General features: G+C 36.6%; 2 protein-coding genes across 3 annotated transcripts; both read right to left on the reverse strand.

The window, feature by feature from the left end:
- Window positions 1-196: 196 nt before the first annotated feature.
- LOC105189061 (multidrug resistance-associated protein 4) lies at window positions 197-13,461 on the reverse strand. Its single transcript, XM_011150907.3, has 17 exons — window positions 13,388-13,461; window positions 12,379-12,489; window positions 9,327-9,492; window positions 8,862-9,092; window positions 6,290-6,421; window positions 6,031-6,222; window positions 5,517-5,825; window positions 4,729-5,256; window positions 4,224-4,529; window positions 3,963-4,154; window positions 3,338-3,839; window positions 2,871-3,101; window positions 2,443-2,682; window positions 2,022-2,284; window positions 1,456-1,895; window positions 1,101-1,230; window positions 197-812 (listed from the first exon to the last, which is right to left on the reverse strand). Exons 1-17 carry the CDS (start codon window positions 13,459-13,461, stop codon window positions 597-599), a joined length of 4,263 nt encoding a protein of 1,420 aa, XP_011149209.1. The 3' UTR covers window positions 197-596.
- Window positions 13,462-14,332: 871 nt separating this feature from the next.
- LOC105189062 (multidrug resistance-associated protein 4-like) lies at window positions 14,333-21,809 on the reverse strand. Of its 2 annotated transcripts, XM_025301196.1 has the most exons (15): window positions 21,624-21,809; window positions 20,970-21,080; window positions 20,632-20,766; window positions 20,307-20,517; window positions 19,641-19,863; window positions 18,901-19,548; window positions 18,253-18,749; window positions 17,901-18,182; window positions 17,494-17,711; window positions 16,778-17,283; window positions 16,340-16,570; window positions 15,804-16,138; window positions 15,176-15,421; window positions 14,608-14,910; window positions 14,333-14,467 (listed from the first exon to the last, which is right to left on the reverse strand). In XM_025301196.1, the coding sequence occupies exons 1-15, from the start codon at window positions 21,695-21,697 to the stop codon at window positions 14,333-14,335; spliced, it is 4,155 nt and encodes a 1,384-aa protein (XP_025156981.1). In that variant the 5' UTR covers window positions 21,698-21,809. The 2 variants fall into 2 exon arrangements, with proteins under 2 accessions (XP_025156981.1, XP_011149211.1); XM_011150909.2 differs by lacking the exon at window positions 21,624-21,809 and having other exon boundaries at window positions 14,341-14,467; window positions 14,619-14,910; window positions 20,970-21,074.
- Between the last annotated feature and the right edge of the window lie 770 nt (window positions 21,810-22,579).

The following is a 22,579-nucleotide window of genomic DNA, read 5'->3' on the forward strand; positions in this document are numbered from 1 at the left end:
TTTAGGAGATTTGCACTATTGATAAATTTTTATGTTTCTCTTTCTCTTTCTTTTCCTCTTAGCTATAGAAATTATATAATAAAAGTAATATAGAAATATTCTGAATTATATGAATGCACAAAATATAAGAAAAAAAAAGAGCGATATATTTCTCACATAGATGAAATGATATTTTATCAATCTTTGATTGTGTGTGTATAATTTTATTCAAGTACAATTACTAAAACCTGTGCATTATTAAAATTCACTTACAATTAATTCAACGTTCGTGTTACAATTGACATTTATATGTTTGCGTAAAAATCTTTGGCTAATAAATAAAAACGAGGAAGAAAAAATATCACTTTGAGAGATTAGCACACGCACATATAACAATGCATTTCCACAATTCGTGATTTTTCCACAATTTTTCCCTCGTTGTTATCATCATTATCCATACGTGATGGCTCTAACTATTTATGTCGAATGTTTTATTGTTATTCACAACATTTCTCTATTTCCAATATTTCCAGTATAAATTTTTGTGCGAACGTATTTTTTATATAAAAACGTTTCGATATTACATTTTTTTACGTTTATTGTTTACGAGGATGAATCTATAAGGCGGACTGTTCCGTGATCTCAATTTTGTCATCAATCTCGTTGGAACTTCGTCTTGATAAATCTAAATTTCGATGATTGTCGTTCTTCCGACAAGCCTCTTCGGCCTGCTCATGAAGACTCGTAGCCATTTGATTGCCTGTATTTTGCACCATTTGTAAGAAATAACCATCCGGTTTGTCGCGTAACAACTCATATGGGCAACCAAATTCCTGTTGACGTGCACAGTTATCAATAATTATTAACATATGATATTTTTACCTATTTACCAACCGCGACAAAATTCAAAATATTCGTTACCAGTAAAGTCATATAAATTCTTACTTCTACATTTATAAATGATTGATTGAGATTATTAAGCAATCTTTGTTAAAGAGTCAATAGAAATTAAATAGAAAATAAACGTCATGAATATTCTTCTTTAGTTGTTTTATAAAGTAAATGGTTCTGATAATTTTTGTATATTTTTGTATATATATAATAGAATAGAAATAACATACCACTATACGGCCATTTTCCATTACTATAATCCGGTCACTATCTATAATAGTGTTCAAACGATGTGCTATCGTGATAACAGTGCATTCTTTAAAGCTGGTTCTTATCGTGTTTTGTATCAGGGAATCGGTGCTGAAACAGAAGATAGGGACTTAACTCCGTCGCGAAAGCAAATAAATTCACAAAGTGCACGTTTATCTATTTGATCGTCTGTTTTATCTGATGATTTGATTGAGGATTTGAGTCATTGAACCTGCTGCGAAAACAACACAACGTAAACCGATTTTCTTGATTGACGCTTGGAAACGACTTTACAGAGAAAATTGTCATGTACTGTCGTAAATTGTCAAAACTCACTGCGAATCAATATTGGCGGTTGCCTCATCAAGAACGAGCAAACGATTGTTTCTCAGGATGGCTCTGGCCAAACATATGAGTTGCCTTTGACCTACACTAAAGTTGTGGCCGCCGTGAAGAACATTTTGGTCCAGTGAGATGTCATTCAGCTCGACCTGTCGAAGCACATCCCAGAGTAGTACGTCTTCATATTGATTGAACGGATCCAGGTTGTAACGCAAACTTTCGGAAAAGAGCACCGGCTCTTGCGGTATGATGGAAATTTTGGAACGTAGTTCCGTCAAGGCCACCGTGCTCGTCTCCCTGTCGTCGATCTTGATCTCGCCTTCTAAACCTTCGTCGAACAAACGAAAGATCGCGGATATCAAGGACGATTTACCAGCGCCGGTTCGTCCTACCACACCAACCTTCCAGCCAGATTCGATGGACACGTTCAAATTCTACGAAACGAATTGACAATGAAATTATCATAGTGAATTGCGAGATGATTTTTCACAAAAAAAAAAGGAGCTAAAGATGCCTAAATTTGTTATTTTAATTATCGAAGATCAAATCGATTCACTTACCTTCAAGATGGGTGGATTATCCTTGTCATATTTCATGCTGACATTTTTGAAGGTGAGTCTTCCGTTAGCCGGCCATGTAGGTGGCGGAGGATCTTTCGGGACGATTAATTTTTCCGTAGGTAGATTCGTATATTGAAGAATCCTCTCCACAGATGTCATCAGCGAGATTGTTTCAGCGAGCTGTTTTATACCGTATTGCAGACCACCAGTCAGAATTAACGACTGTGAGATCGCCAGACCTACATCACCACTGAGTACGCCGCCTATACGTGAAAATCGACATTATTAGAAATCATAGGACATCACTAGAGAATAACGTATACGTAACGCAACTTTAATAAATGTATTTCTCAAAACATTAATTATACAAAAATCACTGAAATACTTTGAGAGTTCGAGTAGTTAAACGTAGTCTACATACCACGACCATTTAGTGCTATGAAAGAAAAGCAGATACAAGCAATGAACAAACATGTGAACAAGTCTAGCACGAGTCCAAAAATCGATGCAATGGCTATAACAAGGTACCATGCGCCGCTATGGTAATCCTGCAACGAGTCGAATTGTTTCTGCATCATCAATTCAGTATCAACACCGTTACTTCTGATCGTCGGTAGACCGTTTAGTGTGGAATTCACGTGGGAGAACAGCGGACTCTTAGCTGAAAACGAAGGGATATCGAACATGAATGTTTGGAAAAAAAGATTCAAAGAGTTAAAATTCTTCAGATTAAATTCAACGAACGATATTGACAGTCAAGTACGATAGAAAAGTGGAAGAAACGATTAAGAAACGTTATTCTTTTGACTTTTAGTTTCTATATAAAGCAGCGTTCTTCTCAATACTTACTTATGCCTTCGAGACGTTTGACATCTTGAGCGGTGCGGAGATATATTTTCGTAACTAACATAAATACAATAGCGAGTAAGGCGATCGGTATCAGCATCCAATAATTGATTATCGCCTCCATAATAAGTATACCGCCCATTACGGAGATCAGTTGAATTGCTTCTAACATTATTTTGGGCAACATCTCGTCCATTGTTCCGACGTCTTTCGAGAATCTGTTTAAGATCCTCCCTGAGATACGACAGAAACAGAAAAAATAACGGGATGTATAAGCAATACTTAATTTTACATACATAAGTAATATCGTAAATACCAAAAAGATATTCCACGTTAACACGTAAATCACATTCTCCTTTGCGTTCTCCTTTGCGAATAATTGTAAAAATTGAGAAAAGGATATTAAACAAAAGAGGCTACACATGTTCGCAATTATCATCATATTAACAGCCTTGCACTCTTCGACTCACCAGTGGGATTGTTGTTGAAGAAAAACATACGAGCCTGCACTAAATTAGTGAACATGGTGTTGTGAAGATTACAGCTGGAGTTCATGCAAATCTTCATATAGAGGAAGCTGCGGAGTAACGTGATGATCGTGCAGGAGAAGATGGTGAACGTGTAAACGTAGATGGCGGACTTAGTACTGAGCAGGCCGTCCGGATCCAATTTGAAGATCAAGCCGAGAAAGGTATCATTGTGCATTTGTCTGAATTCGTGGCTCACACGATCAGCATCGGGGGTACCTTCGCTGTTCCGTTCCTCCTCCAGGTTGGTCCAATATGAGACCCAGAAGTCGTTGCCGCTGGTGGCAACTTGACTGACGATGAAGCACATAAGCAGGATAAATAACATGAAGCTGTTGCCGCCGTGGTGGAAATATTCCTTGTACACCTTGGCGGACAGGTAGCCGTGAGCCATCTCCTCGCCTTCCAAACTGTTCTCGTACTGCATGTCTTCGATCTCGGAATACTGCAAAGTAACAATCATTCGATTCATTTTCGTGAAAGAAATTCATGATTCGACTGAATTATCTGCACGAAGCTACGTAAACAATCATCGATGTGAATCGAAGTCTAATCGCGATCGTCTTACCGCGATGGAACTTGTGATCGACAACCCTGAAGGACGTCTCATTATTGAGATTTTTCTATTGGACATCTCTGAGATTTTCCTCGCGTCGTCTTCCTTCTTTTGCGCCTCGTGGTTCAAGCTATTCATCATCTCAATGAAATCTTTGTTCGATGCCACTAATTCATTATAGTTCCCTTGCATCTTAATAAAACCCTTGAGAATAGAAATAAGATAACTTGATAGAACTGAAATATTCAAGAAAACGCTCGATACGATACTCACTCGATCTAATACAATGACATGTTCGGCTCGTCTGAGGAACTGTAGCTGATGAGTGACGAGAATCCTCGTTTTGCCGGTTAGATACTCGACAATGCACCTCTTATAGAGATGTTTGGCGACGTGAGTGTCCACCGCGCTCAAAGGGTCGTCCAGCAAATAGAGATCCGCTTGTCTGTAAACCGCTCTTGCGAGATTGACTCGCGCCCTTTGGCCTCCAGACAAAGACACACCTCTTTCTCCAACTATCGTCATGTCGCCCTGCGGCAATTGCCGAAAGTCTTTCGTCAAAGCACACACGTTCGTCACCTGAAATCATCGATTAATCGTCAGAAGATGCAGAAGTCGAGAATAAGAAAAAACACATCACAGAAGAGTATTGGAAGATACATTTAAAAAAACAAGATACATTTAATTAAAATGATACGTTTGAAGAAACAAGGCACCAAGAAAAGTCGGAAGAATCAAGAGTGATAAGAGTTAAGGCCATTGGTACTCTGATAAAAACCTGCGTATATCTCGTTTTATCATAAGGTTGTCCAAACAAGATGTTGTCCTTCACGGTGCCGCCAAAGAGCCAAGCTTCCTGACTGGCATAGGAAATACGTAAGTTCGGGTTGTCCACTATGTAACCGTTTCTGAATTCGCTCTCGATGCTTTTCAAGCCCTGAGTGAGAATCACGTTACCCGCGCCAGGATTCAATTCTCTCAGAAGTAAATGGAGCATGGACGACTTGCCAGAACCCACAGCACCCACCACAGCGCATAACTCGCCTGGTTTGATCGTAGTGGAGATGTTGCACAATGTCGGCGGTAGTTGGCCGTTGATCCAGTTGGCAGACACGCGTTGAAGTTCTACGCAAACTGCACGCTCAGGTAATATTTCAAAAGTGGGATGAGAAATTCCATTGTTGACGAAGCTGTCGCGCTTTCGATTTTCTTTAGCGCTTTTTTTGGATGATTTAGTAGACGCAGATTGTGGTCGTGATGTGATCGCAGGACGTTCCATATTTACCTCGTCCATTAGAAGGAATTTCTAAAGAGTGAATTCATTAGCTATTGAATGAACGCTCGATGAGCAAAGTTTTTTTGTAAAGATTGAGGATTGAACATTTTAAGAAAGGCATCAGTTAAAGAATCTAAGTGCTATTGAAGCGATTAACATCTATTTAGATCTTAAAGACTGGATGATCTAAAACTCGGTCTCGATGACTCCAAAATCTGACAAAGTTACAGAAATTTCTCTGACGATTCCAACGATTAAAAGTTAATAATGAATGAATTTCTATAACGCACCTCCAGTCTATTTATAGACACCATTGTTTCGCCCAACAATATCAACGCTTGCGGAAAGAATAGCGCGGTAGTGAGCTGAAGAATATTGAAGTAACTCGCCAAAACGTAAGTCACATCGGCGGACAAATGGTTTCCCGTAAGAACATACATTAATAGGGTGAAGTAAAGGATGAGTCTCTCGGTGAACACTATGATGGCCAAGTACGCAGCGCGTACATAAGACGAAAACTTGATTTTGTCAATCTCCGATATTCTCGTGATTGAGACGATTTTGCTGAACGGTTTCTCCCAGGCGTACATCTTCACCACCTGATGAAAGGAACGAGAGATTGTGTTATTTTTATTTTCTCATGCTTCATCTGGCATATTAGTGATCATTCTTTTATCTAATTATCAATAATATAATAAAAAATCAATCATCAAAAATATAACATCTAATTATTTAGTCACTGTAAGCGTGATCATCAATCGCTGCGAATATAACAATAAAGATAATGAAGAAGAAACGCAGCACCTGTATCCCAGCTATGAGCTCACTCATCAACTGCACTCTACGATCGGTAAGCGGTGCAATCTTGGCTCTGATACTGCGACTTAAGAGACTGAAAGTTCCCTGAATTGGTAGAGTGATGATCAACAGCGACCCGATACCAACGAAAGTCGAGATGCCGATCTTCTGCCACATTATGTATGTCACGGTCACAACCTGCGAATAAAAGAACGTGAGCGAATTCGATGAGTAACATCATCTTTTTCGCGAGATAAAAAATTACCTGAATGGGCATGATCCACATGAAGTTCAAAAATAAGGATAATTGATCAAAACGGAGGACGTCATTACTGAGGAGGTTGATTACCTGTCCGGTGCCGGTTTGGCTCAGGGACGTTTTGCTCAGCCGTAGCAGCTGCGACAATTTGTCAAAGATTAGAAAATTCTTATCGTGCTGTTAAACAGCGCAGTAATAATATAATGATAATATATTGCACAAAATAATTGGTAATTCTTTCTTTCTTCGTTGATTTCTTCTCCATTGTGTTTAACAAACACAAGGAAATCTCCTTGTATTTATTAAACAACGTCATGCAAATTTAACTAATGGATCGTGAAAAGCTCTAGAGTCGCTTGAGTTTGGCAAATACAGATTTTCAAGTCGCCTCGCAGATTCAAGTGTACGCCTAAACTATTTCCCCAATCGCATTAATATTTACAGTCTGTTTGATAAAAGCATGTCCGGTAGAACTCGATAAACAATTTATTGTAACGATTTATAATAAAATACACACATATCACTTGATTGGAACTAAGATGCTTTATTATTAATAACTTGTTTAGACGCCTTTATTACCAATAATTGCTTGGCATTTTCGAAACGTATTTTTAGCTAATTTTATAACATATTCTTGAGATAAAGATCAATGTAATTTGTCGAACTAACTCCTTGATCTTCCAAATTTTCTTTCCCTGAATCTTAAGCTCCCGAGGCCAAATGTTTTGTTGCATTCGATGACTGTAACGACCAATTCAGTAATGCAACATCATTTTTTTATTTCCTTGCGATACAAAGACAACTTCAATGTTTAGGGTCATTGTCCTCTTGTAGTATCTATTTCTCGTTTTTCCTTATAAACTACTTTTAAACACATTGTAATAAAGACTTCTTATAAATTTTGACCAATCTTGGCAGCGTGTAAATTGTCTGTGAAAAAATGCGATGTGCCAAATCCTTGCTGTGAGAAGCAATCCCAAATGTGCACCTCTTCCGGATGATTAACAGTCCTCTAGACGAGTCTACTAGTAGAGGTAGATTCGAGATAGAAGTATTTGCCCCAAAGGAAGCTTTGTCAGAAAAAAATTATATTGCCCCAACCGTGGTCCATATGTTCTTGCATTCAAGCAATTCTTTTTTCGATATATTTTTCGGTCAGTAGAGATTTCTTCACTATACTTCGATATTTTACATTATAAGCACGTAGACGTTTTCTTACTACATCTCATGATATATTTATGACTTTTTCTGTCCGCCTCGCAACGATAGACGAGTATTGTTCGCAAACATCCGTAGAATCAGCTTGTTCTCTTTGTTCGACGTTTTCTGCGTAGAACTACGTTCCAGTAAACTATCAACGTTTTTCATCTCTAAGTAGCGACGCACCCACTTATTTACAAATGTCTTAGACTGTCTCATATACTTAGTAACTGCTTGGTGCGACATTTTTTATCTTTCTGGATGTGTACAGGAAAACACGACTTCGAGTCGTGACGTGTATGCGGCACTCATACCAAAATACTTATTTTATATATTTTTGTCATTAAGGTTGAGTAACAATTCAAGTTTTTTCTACAAAGCATCTTCAGACCAAATGTCTCTCTACCTGCTCCTGTGGAAATTTCTATCCAACGATTTTTATGTAAAAATTTTGCCGGACACACTCTTATCAAATAGGTCATGGCAATTTCTTGTTCCTTCGATTTCATGGTGGAATATAGTTAGGAAGAATCGTTAGGAATATCGTAGGAAGAAATACTGCCGCCATTTAAATCTAAAGTGACCGCGAAACATGTCTGCTTCTTGTTACAGTAAATCACGAGGAAAATATTTTTTTCACATAGTATAAGTTCAAAAAGCAGCATAGGATGAGTTGCGTTTGAAATAGATAAGTCACTTCATGATGAATATTCGCAACAATTCAATATATGCGGTTAGCATACGTAACATGACGAATTTATCGTTCAAAGCCTAAGGTCACGCTTGACGACGATATCGGGATATCGGTAAATTGTTCGTATGCTCATTTACTATGATAATTTGCAGTTCCTGCATGTCCTCAATTTTCTCGATATTTGCGTGCCATAAAAGACTGTTGAAGCAATTAGGTGAACTTAATAATTTATACGGTTTCTGCGTGACCTTCACTTAATAATTGCTATGAAAGACTGCTAAAGTGATTAGGTGAACTTCGAAAATTGTTGTCGAATGCGAAAAAGACTTCCCAAGCAACTGCCAGCAAAGTACTTTAGTGATTATTTAAGAATGAAAGATATCGGTTGCCCGATAAATTAGTCAGCTTATTAACAATGAAATTCACTGGTTACCGAGTCGCGTACCGCTTTGACTGTTCTGTTTCTCTTCCACGTTTTCTTTCGTTTGTCAAGCGCCACGAATTCCACGTGGCTTTATGGAAATCAGTTTCTAAGAATCTGTGAGCGTGAAAACGTAAGCGTTATCCATTCAAGCGTTACTCATTTAAACTTCTTTTAATTTCTTTAAACGCTCCTTTCGACCGTGTTCCGTGAAACGATTTGAGCCAAAATGCTTGACAGACACAAATCATTTGTGACGTTACCTTTCTGTAAATCAGCGAGCTACAAGCAACGCGTACCCTCATTCCGATCTGCTGTGTCATTAAATACATATTATGCATAATTATAACAGTGATGGCCAAAGATAAAACCAGGCAGATAGTATAGATCAATGCTTCGTCTCTGTTGACGCTGTCCGGCGCGCCAGGCTTGCCGTTGAAATACTTGATAATCCAGCCCTGCAGAATTGGCTGCATCACGCGCAGTATGACGACCTGGAATGAATGTGTTATGTGATCGATGATTCTTGGCAGGACTTATAGATGAATCCTGATAGGATTTACGAATTTCGCGTTTCGAATTCGTTCGTTTCTAATACGTAACGTTCTAATATGTAACTCTTTAGTCTTCTAGTATAATTTCTTGAGAAATTTCCCTTCAAACGCTTATTTTTACTTTTCGATGAAACATGACATTATCTACAAAAATATTACGATATTTCGCGATACCTGGATGGTCAAGAAAATTCCAGCTATGAAATACGGTAACCAGAAAGCGCAAAAAATCGCCTTGTACAACCTCGGTCGGTAGTTCTTCTTCAGCAGAACTTTCTGCCCGTCCTTGCCCACAGTGTATTCCACTTTCTTTAGCTTTGCTAACTCGCGATTCCAACATCTGGAATTGAGAAAATAAAATCTCTTTTGAAATTACCAGTACCGAGAATCGCGTCTCGGAATCATCCTTGAACCGGAAAGAAATTATTCCGCTAACTACGTTATTCGCCATCTGATCAAATATTTTTGCAATTGTCGGCAAAATGTTGGTGAAAAATACTGTGGTATCGAACATACCTATCAAGTAGCACTAAATAAGCATTCGATTATTATGTTTCCCTGTTATCTACTACTTAGCGTTTTTAAACAAATTAGCTGGTTTCTACAGATACGAAAGTATTGACACAAGAACTTAATAAATCAATCTTTTTATTCGGCGGAAAATTCTAAAAGTTTACTAAATTTATATTTCCTACAGTTTTCTGTTAATTAATATATATATAAATATAAATATATATATATATATATATATATATATATATATACAGGTGTCTGGAATGTGATCATTAATATTTTGTGTACTGGTAGATTGGGTGTAGCCGAGAAGAAAAGTCATGTACCATAATGTCAAATTGGCAATAGTTATCGAGTTATTAATTGAAACATGTGAGCCAATGAGCGCTGGGCGGCCGCCTCTTGTCGCTTGCGCTCGCTCGCTCCTCGCGCGCGCGCACGCCACTTGTCGCTTACGGTTGCCTCTCGCCGCGCGAGGTAAGCCATCTTCTTATACACAGTGCCCGCCCTGTCACTTTCTCGTGCGCTCATTCGTTTACACATTTTACTTAATTACGGAATAAATATTGAAAAAATTGTAAAATGGCACAGGACTTTTTTAATTGTTTTAACGAGTTCTACTAGTACACAAAATATTAATGATCACATTCCGGATATCCTGTATATATATATATATATATATTACATTGTTAATTAAAATTCTGAAGGACTTTATAATATTAATTCTCTCCGCTGAGAGTTAAGTTTACTTCAAATATTCATAATCGAATTAAATTGCCTCAAATTTTTCATGGAAGAAACAACTTACCTTGTGTAACTGATTTTTCTATTGTCTGAGGAATAAAAAATTCAATTGTATGAAAAACTCTTGTAGAATATTCCTACTCAAATGCTTTCAGTTATTTTAATAGGTTGAATATTGGACCAATTTTATATAACTTGCTTACAGCGCCAGACTGAATTTTCTTGTTATGCAATATATGTTATAAAATGCTATATAAAACGGTTAAGTTAAACTATATTATCATGTTTTATATATTTATCTTACTGCGGATCACCAGTGATCCGCTACGGTGCTGGAGTGTATTTGATCTATCTCATGCTTGTATTTTATTTATCTTTTATCAAAGTCAGTCGTTTCAATTATTTTAATTTTGTTTTTCTAGTTCAATTATTTCTTTCATTCGTATTGAATCTGTCCAACAATCAAGTAATGATATCCATTATACTCCTATACAATGCAATTGATTTGCATTTCATATCCCATATTTATTTTCTTAGATTATCCTTATAATTAATATGCGAAAAATTATACCAAAAAAGTTATGTTATGTTATATTCTATAAAAATTATACTAATTCATTTTTCCTTTGTCTGCTGTATTTGGATACGATACATCGCAATATGCATATTTAACATGTACATAGTTACTAATGAAATTATTTGAATATGCTCTATGACACATTAGTTTTTTTACATCATTATAATATCAGTACAGACAATATTGAAAATTTAATTAAAATTAAATTAGCAATATTGTCATTGATATTATAATTATTAAATTATAATTATTAAATTTAAATATAAATATTACTTATTATTTATTTGAATTAAATGCTTTTATATATTAATCTTGAGATCGCCAGTCACCGATGACTTCCCACGATATTATTGGCAAGTTGAGTGCCGGTCACAAGTCACCGCTACGGTACTCAACATGTTAAAAATCATCACACATACTTTCCGTAAGACGTAACAATAAGGTTTCAACCATAATCGCGTTGCTAGCTTCAAATGTTTACGGACAGCCGAAACGAACAACACGATTGATCGAAATCTTACTGTTACGTCTTAGAATGTGTATAGTAACCTGAACCGAGTTGCGTGGGCTCTGCGTGTTTATTTTCCTGACATTTGCATGCCGCAAAAGACTGTTCAAGCAACTAAATGAGTCTCGGGAGTCGTAGTCATTTTATGTAATTTTATCCATTTTAATCTTCAAGCAAATTTATCTTTAATCTTTAATCGCGATAACAGAGATTCTTTCTGACAAACAAGTTATCGTCTAATTATAAAAGTTATCCAGTTATATAATCTAAGGTTCTTTTTTCTAGAGCTATGTTTATGATTACATAACGATTAAATAACGTAAGATATTCCCATAATATACTATTAACAAATATCCACACGTTATCAAGTACTGTGATATATTTTTGTATATGACACGATGCAGAACTTATTTTGAATTGCATCAACAACCATTGAACAATAATGTATCCACTATTTTCGTTCTTCATTACAATTATATTTAAAAGTAATTAGTCATCTTTCATTATCGCGATACAATTACAATTGTGTTACTTATTCTTTTAAAAAATTATATTATTATTGTTATTATATTATATTTATAATTAATATATTTTATTGTATTATATTTAGAATTTTCCATATAATAATGTTTACAATATTATCACATAATCAATATTATTATTATCGTGTTATTAATTGTGATATAGGTAGCAGATAAAAATGATCATTGTTATAATTATCACTCACAGGCATAGTTATAATTATCATAGCCATATTTTGCATTAAGTGTTGTTGTACACACGAATGTTGTAGCCAATTACCTCTTTATTCTCATACAGTAGTATAGTTAAAATAATTAATTATTATAAATACATCTGTTTCCTCTAGTAACAAAAATACTTACTTTTCTAGATGATCTGTCACTTTTTCAGAACGGTCTGCTTTTAAAGGCCGATAAATATCCGATTCCTCCAAATCTCTTTTCATGCTATTCGTAAGTAATTCCTTCGTCCACCTACGTATAGCAAAAATAATAAATTGAATAAATTATTAAAACTCTCGCTCTAAGATGAAATCTGAGAAACTTTACGATATATTTAGAGGGAGACCTAAAATGCTTTTATTTATTAACATATGTAATTCACATTTGTTGAATGTTGTCAATTTACACAATGTTGTGAAGGAACAATATTTTCTTCCATCAATAAGAATAAAGCTGCGTAATGCAGAACATTGAAGTTTTAGATATTTAGATATTTTTTTACGGACACATTGTATACATAATTTACATTGCAAATTATTGTAATGATACCATTATTATTAATAATGTTACTATTAGTTATTATTAGTAATGTTACTTGTGAATTAGCTTCGAATGTGATTTGGAAAATACGAGAAAGTAATATGGCGTATTTTCTAGAACATAACACGATATAATAATTCTTGCCTATTTGAAATATGAATGATTTGTAAAGCATGAAATATAAGTAATGTTCCAACGGACGTCTTAATCGATTCGTTATGCAAATAAAAAGGATAAGAACATGACTAGACAAAATACGAATTGCATGTTGGTTTCATCATTTCGAGAAATTTTTCATCAATTTCTTGGACTAAATAAAGTAAAATATGGGATAAAATAAATAACAGTTTTTACTTTTTCACAAGAAGAAAAACGAAGATCTCTTGCTAAAGAAATTTTCCTTTGACTTGAAAAATATCTTCTCAGAAAAACAAGATTTTACTTTGAAGAAATATAAATACTTTTTTTTATTTCTTCAGAAAATAACACTTTTTTGAGGCGGAAAAAGAATGCTTTTTAAGTCATTTTCTTCATTACAGTAAATGGAAAAATTCTCTTATCCGTTTTTTTCCGAAAAGGAAATGAAAGATAAACTATACGAAAAACGAACCAGAAAAAAATCTGGCTGAAGAAATTCGCAGTTTCCTGAGGATTCTGCTTCATGTTATTTGAATCCGTATCCATTGTCTCACTTTTAATCTCAGAGTTTTAAAAATCACACAAAAACTTCCAGACCGCCAAGAAGAGGTCAGAACAAACGAAGTGGCATTCTATTTTCTTTCTAACTTTTTTCTTTCTTCCTTTTCACTTTTTTCACTTTTTTCGAATTACTCCTTCGAAAGGTGATACCTAACTAAAGAACATGACTACCATTACAAGTATATGATTGCTGGTTTCTACATCCCCTCCAAATATACCAAGTCTACTGATAATGCAGGTGCATCACAAACGCTGACAACGGTTATCTTTTACCTTGAATACACAAATGCGCGCCATGGTATACGTTTTGTTATTGTTTTGCTAAAACTATTTCGGAATTAATTTTATCAATTTATTTATTTAATATCACATATTTTGCAAGGAATAAAAAAATATAAAAGATGATCTACTATCGCGTAGATCCCTCCTTTTTCCTCATATCGTAGTACATTTTCATTGATTGTCTCGTATAATTGATTTATTTTATTCAATATATTTACATTCCATCTCTGCAAATTTCTTTCTCGGACCATCATCTGCTTTCAAGCATTTTCTGTTGCGAGAGATAACTCAGGCTTTTATATATTATTATTCAATTTATTTATTTTATCTTTTTTTAGCTTCTATCGGTAACAACTCACATGATAACAACTTTTTTTACATATTAAATGGTATTTATTACTTTACGTTCATCCGTATATTTTTTCTGCCTATACCTACCTATAAAATCTTTTATATATATATATATTCGATAAGTGATACTCTACATTTTTAAAAAGCGAGAAATAGAAGTTCGAAAAATTTAATTGAAGGTTTGGTATATAAATCTATATATATATATATATATATAATGATGTTACGTTTCACCATTCTTGTCAATATAAGATTGCTTGGCCACTTTTACTAATTGTTCATACAAATTACTTTTTTTTGCCAGTGAAGTAAATTGACTATGACTATTTTGCAATAATATATGAGGATGGTCGTATTCCTGTAAAACAAAATAGAAAAGAATTATAATTTGGCATCAACTATTATCAGGATACGAGCTAATTTTGTTAAGTCATCGAGCTAAAATTCCAAATTTCAAAGACCTTCGAAGTATCGAGATTTAAAGAAAATTATACGCACAATCATACGACCTTTATCCATTACCAGGACCTTGTCGCTGTCTATGATGGTGTTCAATCGATGCGCTATTGTGAGCATCGTACAGGTGGTGAATTTTTTTCTAATAGTGCGTTGAATTAACGAATCTGTATGTAAGTCCACGTTCGCGGTCGCTTCATCCAACATTAATATACAATTATTCCTTAGGATAGCTCTCGCCAAGCAGACTAATTGCCTTTGTCCAACGCTATAGTTGTTACCTCGATCAACTACACGACTTTCTAACCCGTTTCCAGTACTGGTAATTGCGTCTTTTAATTCGACCTGAAACAATGTTGCAAAAGCATCATTTTAATATCCACCATTTGCTAATTTGAAAAACATAGACGCTGAACTCTTCAGAACTTTAAAACCTTAAAGACGTTTCGATCTGGGAATCTTGAAACATTATGACCTTAGAACTTTGAAGTCTTTAGAATTTTAGATATTCAAAATGGAACTTTTATAATTTCATGCCTGTTTCTGAAATCTCGAAATCTTAGCGCTTTATCATTATTATTATCGAGTCAAATATTAATTGTCGACAAACCTCTTCGAGCGCATCCCACAAATATTTATCTGAAAATTCGTTAAAGGGATCCAGATTATGTCTTATAGTGCCTGAGAACAAAATTGGGTTCTGAGGGATAATAGACATCTTGCGTCGCAGGTCTTCCAAGGCTATCGAGCCCGTGTCCACCCCGTCGATTTCGATTATACCCTCAACTTTCGCCAATCGTAACAACGCTGATATCAGCGACGATTTTCCTGCGCCAGTTCTTCCCACGATACCAATCTGCATAGCAAATTGTATTTGAAGCATCCTAATCACCGTTTCTTTTTTTAATTGTTACTTTCTCAACGGAACAATTGAAATCAGAAAGAGCGAAATAATGAATCCATGAGAACTAATGAGCGACTAAGAAATTATCGAAACTACACTGATTTCTGTCTCTTCCTTCTTATACATCCTGCTCTCTGCAGGATTCACATATGATCGTCGAAAAGAAAAGCTTTTGAATATCTCAAATATGAAGAAAATCGTGTTGAATTCTCAAAATAAATGACGATTCCCTCGCTTGCTATTTTCATTTGTCCGTTCCTCGTTGATTTCTCAGATAAGAATCTATGCTACCTTTGCTATGTTTAGCAAAGCAGAAGATTTAAAATTCGTATACCTTCTTTCCTGCAGGAATCACGATGTTCAGTTCTTTGAGGATAGGAATCTCGTCCATGTAACACATGTCGACGTTCTTGAACTTGATGTTGCCCTCCGAAGGCCAGTTCTTAGGAGCGTTGGCTGGCAATACCAGGTCCTGCTTACCCTTCTTCCTCAAGAATACTCCTCTATCCCTGAGATTCGGTTCCGGTAGCAGCTGAGTGTATTCGATCACACGTTTCACCGCCATCAATTGGTTCGCTGTCTCCGCATTTTGCCTCATCCCAAATTCTATGTAAATGCATATCATTGCAATTTGCGTAATTACCAATCCCACCTCGCTGCCGGTATATGCTGAAAGACACACACGTTCCATTTCGTTATTTAATTCTACCGACTTGTATTCTCCCCTGTAACGGCTCAGTGGATTTGATAATTCATGCGAAACATTAATATAAATTAATTGTCTACATCTTAGAAGTGTAAATATTTAAAAGTGGAGTTAAGAAGTGCCAAGAGATGTTGTAAAGGACAACCTATTGAAGAGATTCTTACAGTCACTCCTTAGTAAAAAGGTGAAATTGGTGATGCAGGTCAAAATGAAGCAGAATACATCCAGACAGAACGAAAAAGCTGTGATCGTCACGATATGCATGTACGCGCTGGATGTGTGTAGATCCTGTAGCTTGCCGAATTCTTCTATAAGTATCGGTTGGACGTGATATGCTCTGATGGTAGACAAGCCGTTTAACGTAACGTTTATATGAGTGAATACCGGTGAGCATGCTGACAACATAAAGAAAACACAAAGAAAAACATAATAATTAAACAAATAACGAAAAAAAAACATAGTGTATTTAGAGAATTAACAAACTATAAATATATGCGATTTTGATTCGAGAAAATATCATAGAAATAAAGAAAAATTACGAAAATACAAAAGCAAAAAATTGCAAGTCAAAGTCGATCGAACTTAGCATGTCTCAGACGTACTTATTCCTTCCAAATATTTGATACTCTTGCTGGTACTGAGGTACATATTTTTTAATCGGTAGAGTATCATGAACATCAGTGCGATAACCACGATGAAGATCGGATCAATTATACAGGTTAATAATAATGAGCCGATTATTGAGAAATTCAACTGGCTAGCGTCAAAAACTGCTTTAGGCAAATATTCGTCAATAGCGCCCATGTCCTTGGAAAACCTGTTGAGGATGCTACCACTCGAGTTGGTGTCGAAGAAACGCAGATCCGTATGAATCAGCGCGTTGAACATTAGATCGTGTAGACGTTGACTGCACATCAAGCATACCTTGTAAAACAACAATGATCTGATGATGGCGATGACGAAGACGCTCAACACGATACCTGTATAGATGTAAATATACGTAGTCTCTGGTAATATGTCCATATCGAGACTCGTTGCGTTCATGGAAACGTTCGTTTGGTTAGCACTCTCGAGATTAGCTAGATATTGCCGTTCCTTGGCGTTGATCCTAAGAAAAAAAAGAAAATCATATAACGGCGACTGTGAAGAAGTCGAAGTTGATAAAATTAATTGGAATTTATTCAGAAAAACGAAAAATATTTTCGAGAAAATATTGAAAATTATTTCGAGGAAGTATTAAAAATTGAAAATTATAACTTATTCTTTTACTTAATTATACTTAATTTACTTAATTATCATAATATAGAGATATACTCACAAAACGGACACAAAGTAGTCGTTGAAAATAATGGAGAACTGTGTGCTGATAAACAAGAACAGAACTAAGCTAGCTATGTATAAATTGACACCAATTTGAAAGTATTTGACAAAGAGAGAGCCTTCTACTTTGCTGGATTTCTCGATATTGGCCTCCTGCTTCGCAGCATTTTCGTTTTCCTTATCGTCCTCCATCTCGCTCATTTTCAAAGAATTACTCTATTAAAATAGTAATACAGTGCGGGAACATTGAATCAAGTTGTGTATTACCATATATATGTGGATTTAACATATACCGCGCAACTTTAATTCGAATATTTAAATTTTGTATTTTTACTTTGTATATGCTTTCGTCATATTGACGTTGAAACAATGATTTTGTATTTTGTATTTTGTATTTTCACTTACTCTAATACTCCCAGAAGAGAACTGTCGTTCTTTTGTTCCCTTTTGCACAGATAATTCGTCGCTCTTCTCGTTTTCCTCCGATAAGAGTACATCGAAGTCAGATTGATAAGTCAACAAGTCTTGATAATGCGAGAAATATTTTATCTTTCCTTGTTCAAGCAATATAATGCCGTCTGCTTCCTTTATATACTGTAATTGATGCGTCGTCAAGATTGTTGTTCTTCCGGCCAGATATCTCTTGATGCAATTGTGGAACAGGTGTTTGCTCACATGTGCGTCGACCTGGAATTTTTACTTTTGTCAATGATAAACGACAAGTGAGCTGATTAAATGAAATATCATAGTTATTCACCGCACTCAAAGGGTCATCCAATAGATAGATATCCGACTGCCTGTACAAGGCTCTGGCCAAGTTAACCCTAGCCTTCTGGCCACCAGACAACGAGCTACCTCGTTCACCTATGACGGTTAGATCGCCCTGCGGAAATTGCTGGAAGTCCTTCAGCAGAGCGCAGGCCTTAATCACTCTTTGATAATGTCGATGGTCGTATTCCTCTCCAAAGAGGATATTCTGTCTGATGCTCGAGCTGAATATCCAAGCCTTCTGACTAACGTAGCTCACGCTACCGTTGACCTTTGTTTCTCCATTTACCAGACTGATCTCGCCTAAAATCGCGTTTAGTAAGGAACTCTTTCCGCTACCCACTATGCCGATGACCGTGTACAATTTGCCTTTCTCCATCTCCAAATTCAAATCTTCCAATATGTTCTCCGATTGGCTGGTCTCCCACTTGATGGTGACGTTAGTCATTTTAATCGCCCAATTGTGCACGACAGTCACTTCTTTTTCTGTAAACAGCGAATTCTGCGCTGTATTCCTTTGATGAGAATATATCACATGAAGAAAGTAGAAAAGAATGGTCCAAATTAGAAAGGAAATGGTAAAGTGTGTGTGTGTGTGTGTGTTTCCCAATTCCCGATCTTTTCCTTGGAAACTTACTCATAACAGACCCATTGGAATCGGCTATAATGGCGACCGATGTATTCCGCTTCTGCTTCTCCTGATTGTCGTTATCGTCCAGAACCTCGCGGTTTTGCATATCGCTATCGATGGAAGATATATCTTGCTCGTTGATCTTGTCGAATTCTGTATGAATCTTATCGTTTGCCATATGTTCACTGGATGGCTGTTTGCAGACGATGATGTTGCTACTTTGATACTCCTCGTGCATGAGGAAGTGTTGGAGTCTTTTCAAGGTGACTAAGCACTCACTCAGCTCGCCGATGCCTCGCACCAACATACTGGATATGCTGTGGGAAAGGATGTTGAAATAGGACATTACGATGAAGACTTTGTCGGCGGTTAGATTTTGACTGAATATGAGTAGTGGAATAAGCGTGCCGTAGAGCGCTAGCCTGGCCGTGAAGATGTGGAAGGTCATGTAGATGCTGCGTATGTACGCGCTCCTGATGGTCATTTGCAGCTCGAGCTTGCGGGCTAGCGCGATCACGGCGCAGAATGGCTTCTCCCAGGCATACATTTTGATCACTTGCATCCCAGAGATAATCTCATCCATCAGCCAGACCCGATCGTCGGTCCTGATGACGGTTTTCAATCGGAACTTCGCCATTAACTTGGAGGTGCAAGCTGAAATCGCGAGACCATGTGAATCTTTCGTGCCAAAAGGATTTCGTGCGTTTTACTACGAAGGAAAGTAGAATAATGACGGGGAGACTTACCTTGAAACTGCATGATCATGAAGATAATAGCCATGCCGATAAAACAGTAGTACCCGACTTCCAAGTAGAGAATATACATTATGATAAGCGAGAAAAAAGGCCCTGACCACATGTATTGGGAAAGTAGGGGGATGTTATCAAACCTATTGACGTCGTTAGCTATCAAGTTGACTACTTTGCCCGGCGCCATTTCTGCCAACGCTATTTTGTTCAATCGCAGGGCCTACAAGACACACACACACGAGAAAATAATTAGATAGATAGAAGATTCAAATGATTCATGCATGATTCAGAGTAATGTAATTTACTTGCGACGTAGTGCTATGTAAAAGAAGAAGCGATTCGCAAGAATTACATTGTGACAATTTAGCGTCGGTTAATTGATTCTCATTAAAAACGATCAATATTAACTCAATTGTTGGACACTTGGACATTCCAAGGGTTATCAATGTGCCGACACTTGAAGAAACCTTTATGCGTCGCGATTATATTTCTAAAGTGCTTCATCGTAATTTTCTCCACTTTCTTCCGCTTCTCCTTTGAATCGAGAATCCTCGGGATTCGAAGTAATTCATCATTTCCACAAATTTCGCTTCAGATATGATTCGGTGCATAATGTTGAAACATCCGTAAGCCAATATGAGATATGATAGGTGCCTTACTGACCTTTCGATACACAAGAGAGCACAGAGCCACGCGAATTTTCATGCCTATGTAAAAACCGCTGTATAACATATAATTGGCGATTATCGCGTTCAGGGCGACCATCATGGAGATTCCAGCTCCGCACCATAACGCGGTCTCCATGGAGATCGTCTTCGCAGAATCCCCGCGGAAGTAGAGTAGCAAAGTTCTCAGCAACATTGGTGTGTACAATCTATGAATCGCAAATTGCGCACATTGATCTGCCCGTCGCAGGGCGCTCGTGTAATTTTATGCCGGACGAATTTGATTGATGTCTTTGTTATTTCTCCTTCAACGAAGAAATTACCTAATGAAGAATTCAACGATTAGCTGCATCAGCGCGAGATGGGCGAATTCCGATAGGAATGTGCGAACGACGGTCTTCAGTAGGCTCGGCATGCGCTTCTGCTTCTTTGAGTTTTCCAGCTCAATAGTCCATTGTCTAAAATCAAAATAAAGTCAAAATACATCAAAATAAATCAAAATATTCTCCATAAAGCTGCCTCTTTCTTTTCTACCGCAAAGTGGCGCAGAGAATATAGCTCGACTTTTCTTTATCTATTCCTTTTTCTTTTGGAGAACAATCTCATGTGAAAGAACAAATAGTCTTTCTTCGCTTTCTCACTGCAGCATTCTGATGCTCACTTTTCCAATCGATCACCTAATGCATTCGATCGGTCTTCCTTTAAAGGTTCGTACAAGTCCTCCATGTCTAAGGATTTTGTGTAACCCTTTCGAAAGAGGTCGATGGTCCACCTGATTCAATAAGCAGAGATTTATACGCATTAAATTTCAGAATGCTCAGCGTCTTATCTGCTTGAATACAGCGTGATACAGCGGGACAGAGTAAAAAGTCATAGAATTATCACTGTGTAGCACACAGTCTTACGATAACATATGCTTTGCGTTAGGATGGAAAAAACACAAAATTATCTTTATGGACGGACTAAACTCAGTTTAAGATTTAAGTTTAAGGCCGGTTTCGGGCCGAAGATAGTTGTTAGTGTTGCGCAGAATATATCTGTACATTTATTACGCCTATGACAAACGATATAATCATCGACAAGCGATGCAATCGTTGAATTATGAAAAGGCCAAAAAAACCGAATGAATCCATATCCGAAGTTTTTACTCGTTTTTCCAGCTCAGTTCGCTGAGACGCGTTTGCCTAGAAGAGATTAAAAAATTTCAAATTTAGCGAAATTCGGCGGATCTCGCGAATGAGAAAGAGCCGCCGAAGGAAAATTTATGAAAAATCGTTTCAGTCGTATTCGTGAGCTGAAGAATCGCGCAACTTACCACCACAACAACACCGATACGATGTTCGCGTTCTCCCTCGGATTCGGCCTTGACTTCGTTCTTGTTGAGTCCATCGTTCCTTATGTACGGCATTAACGCTTCGCGAGCTGCCACTTCGATGTGACAATTAGATCAATCACTAGTAGTCAGTCAATGAACAGTCGATAGGTAACAATGTAATCGACAAATTTCCTGCAATTTTACATCACACTCAAATCCTCTTCTGCGTTATTTTTAGTTTACGATATCGTTGTACTTTCTTCTCAATTAACTTAATTTATAATAAATCAACAAATCAGCAGATTCGACATCAGCAATTACGAAGTTGTCCTGATTTTTATTGATGCAGATGTCGACCAAATGAACTTTACCTCTGAGAACAAAGCTAAGGTCGACCGATAAGAGGAAGGAGAAACCAAGGTAAAAAACTAAGAGCGCGTTTTCGTCAAGTAGAATAACCCCACGCGAACAATACTACAAAAGACTACAAAAGCTAGGTTGAATCAGAATATGAAAAATAGATACGTAATGTGCGGTGTAAAATCGTACATTATAATGTGCAATTTTCGAGATATGCAATATAAATCATCTCGGGACTGTTCATCGATATTACGAAATGATCGAGTCAATCGAAGCTCATTAAACAATTACATCCTCTTAATCAATCAATCAATTCTGAATCGATCAATTATAAAATAATCAATCAGTGTATCTCTCCACTGAATTGTCAAATGATTCAACATATAAGAGACACACCTCACTTCATCAACGAGATAATCATATAGCTTTCGTGATTTATAAGATAACGATTCACTAGGTACTCCAGAACGCTACGTACATTTGAATTTAGAATGGCAGTCGACAGTCTATTGTTCACATTGATACTAAAATACTTTAATATTCGAATCGATTAACCTGGCGTGCTCTTCGCAACGATTTTCCTGATGAAGACACTC

The sequence above is a fragment of the Harpegnathos saltator genome, unplaced genomic scaffold (genome assembly GCF_003227715.2).
Source record: "Harpegnathos saltator strain DR-91 unplaced genomic scaffold, Hsal_v8.6 scaffold403, whole genome shotgun sequence".
NCBI lineage: Eukaryota > Metazoa > Arthropoda > Insecta > Hymenoptera > Formicidae > Harpegnathos > Harpegnathos saltator.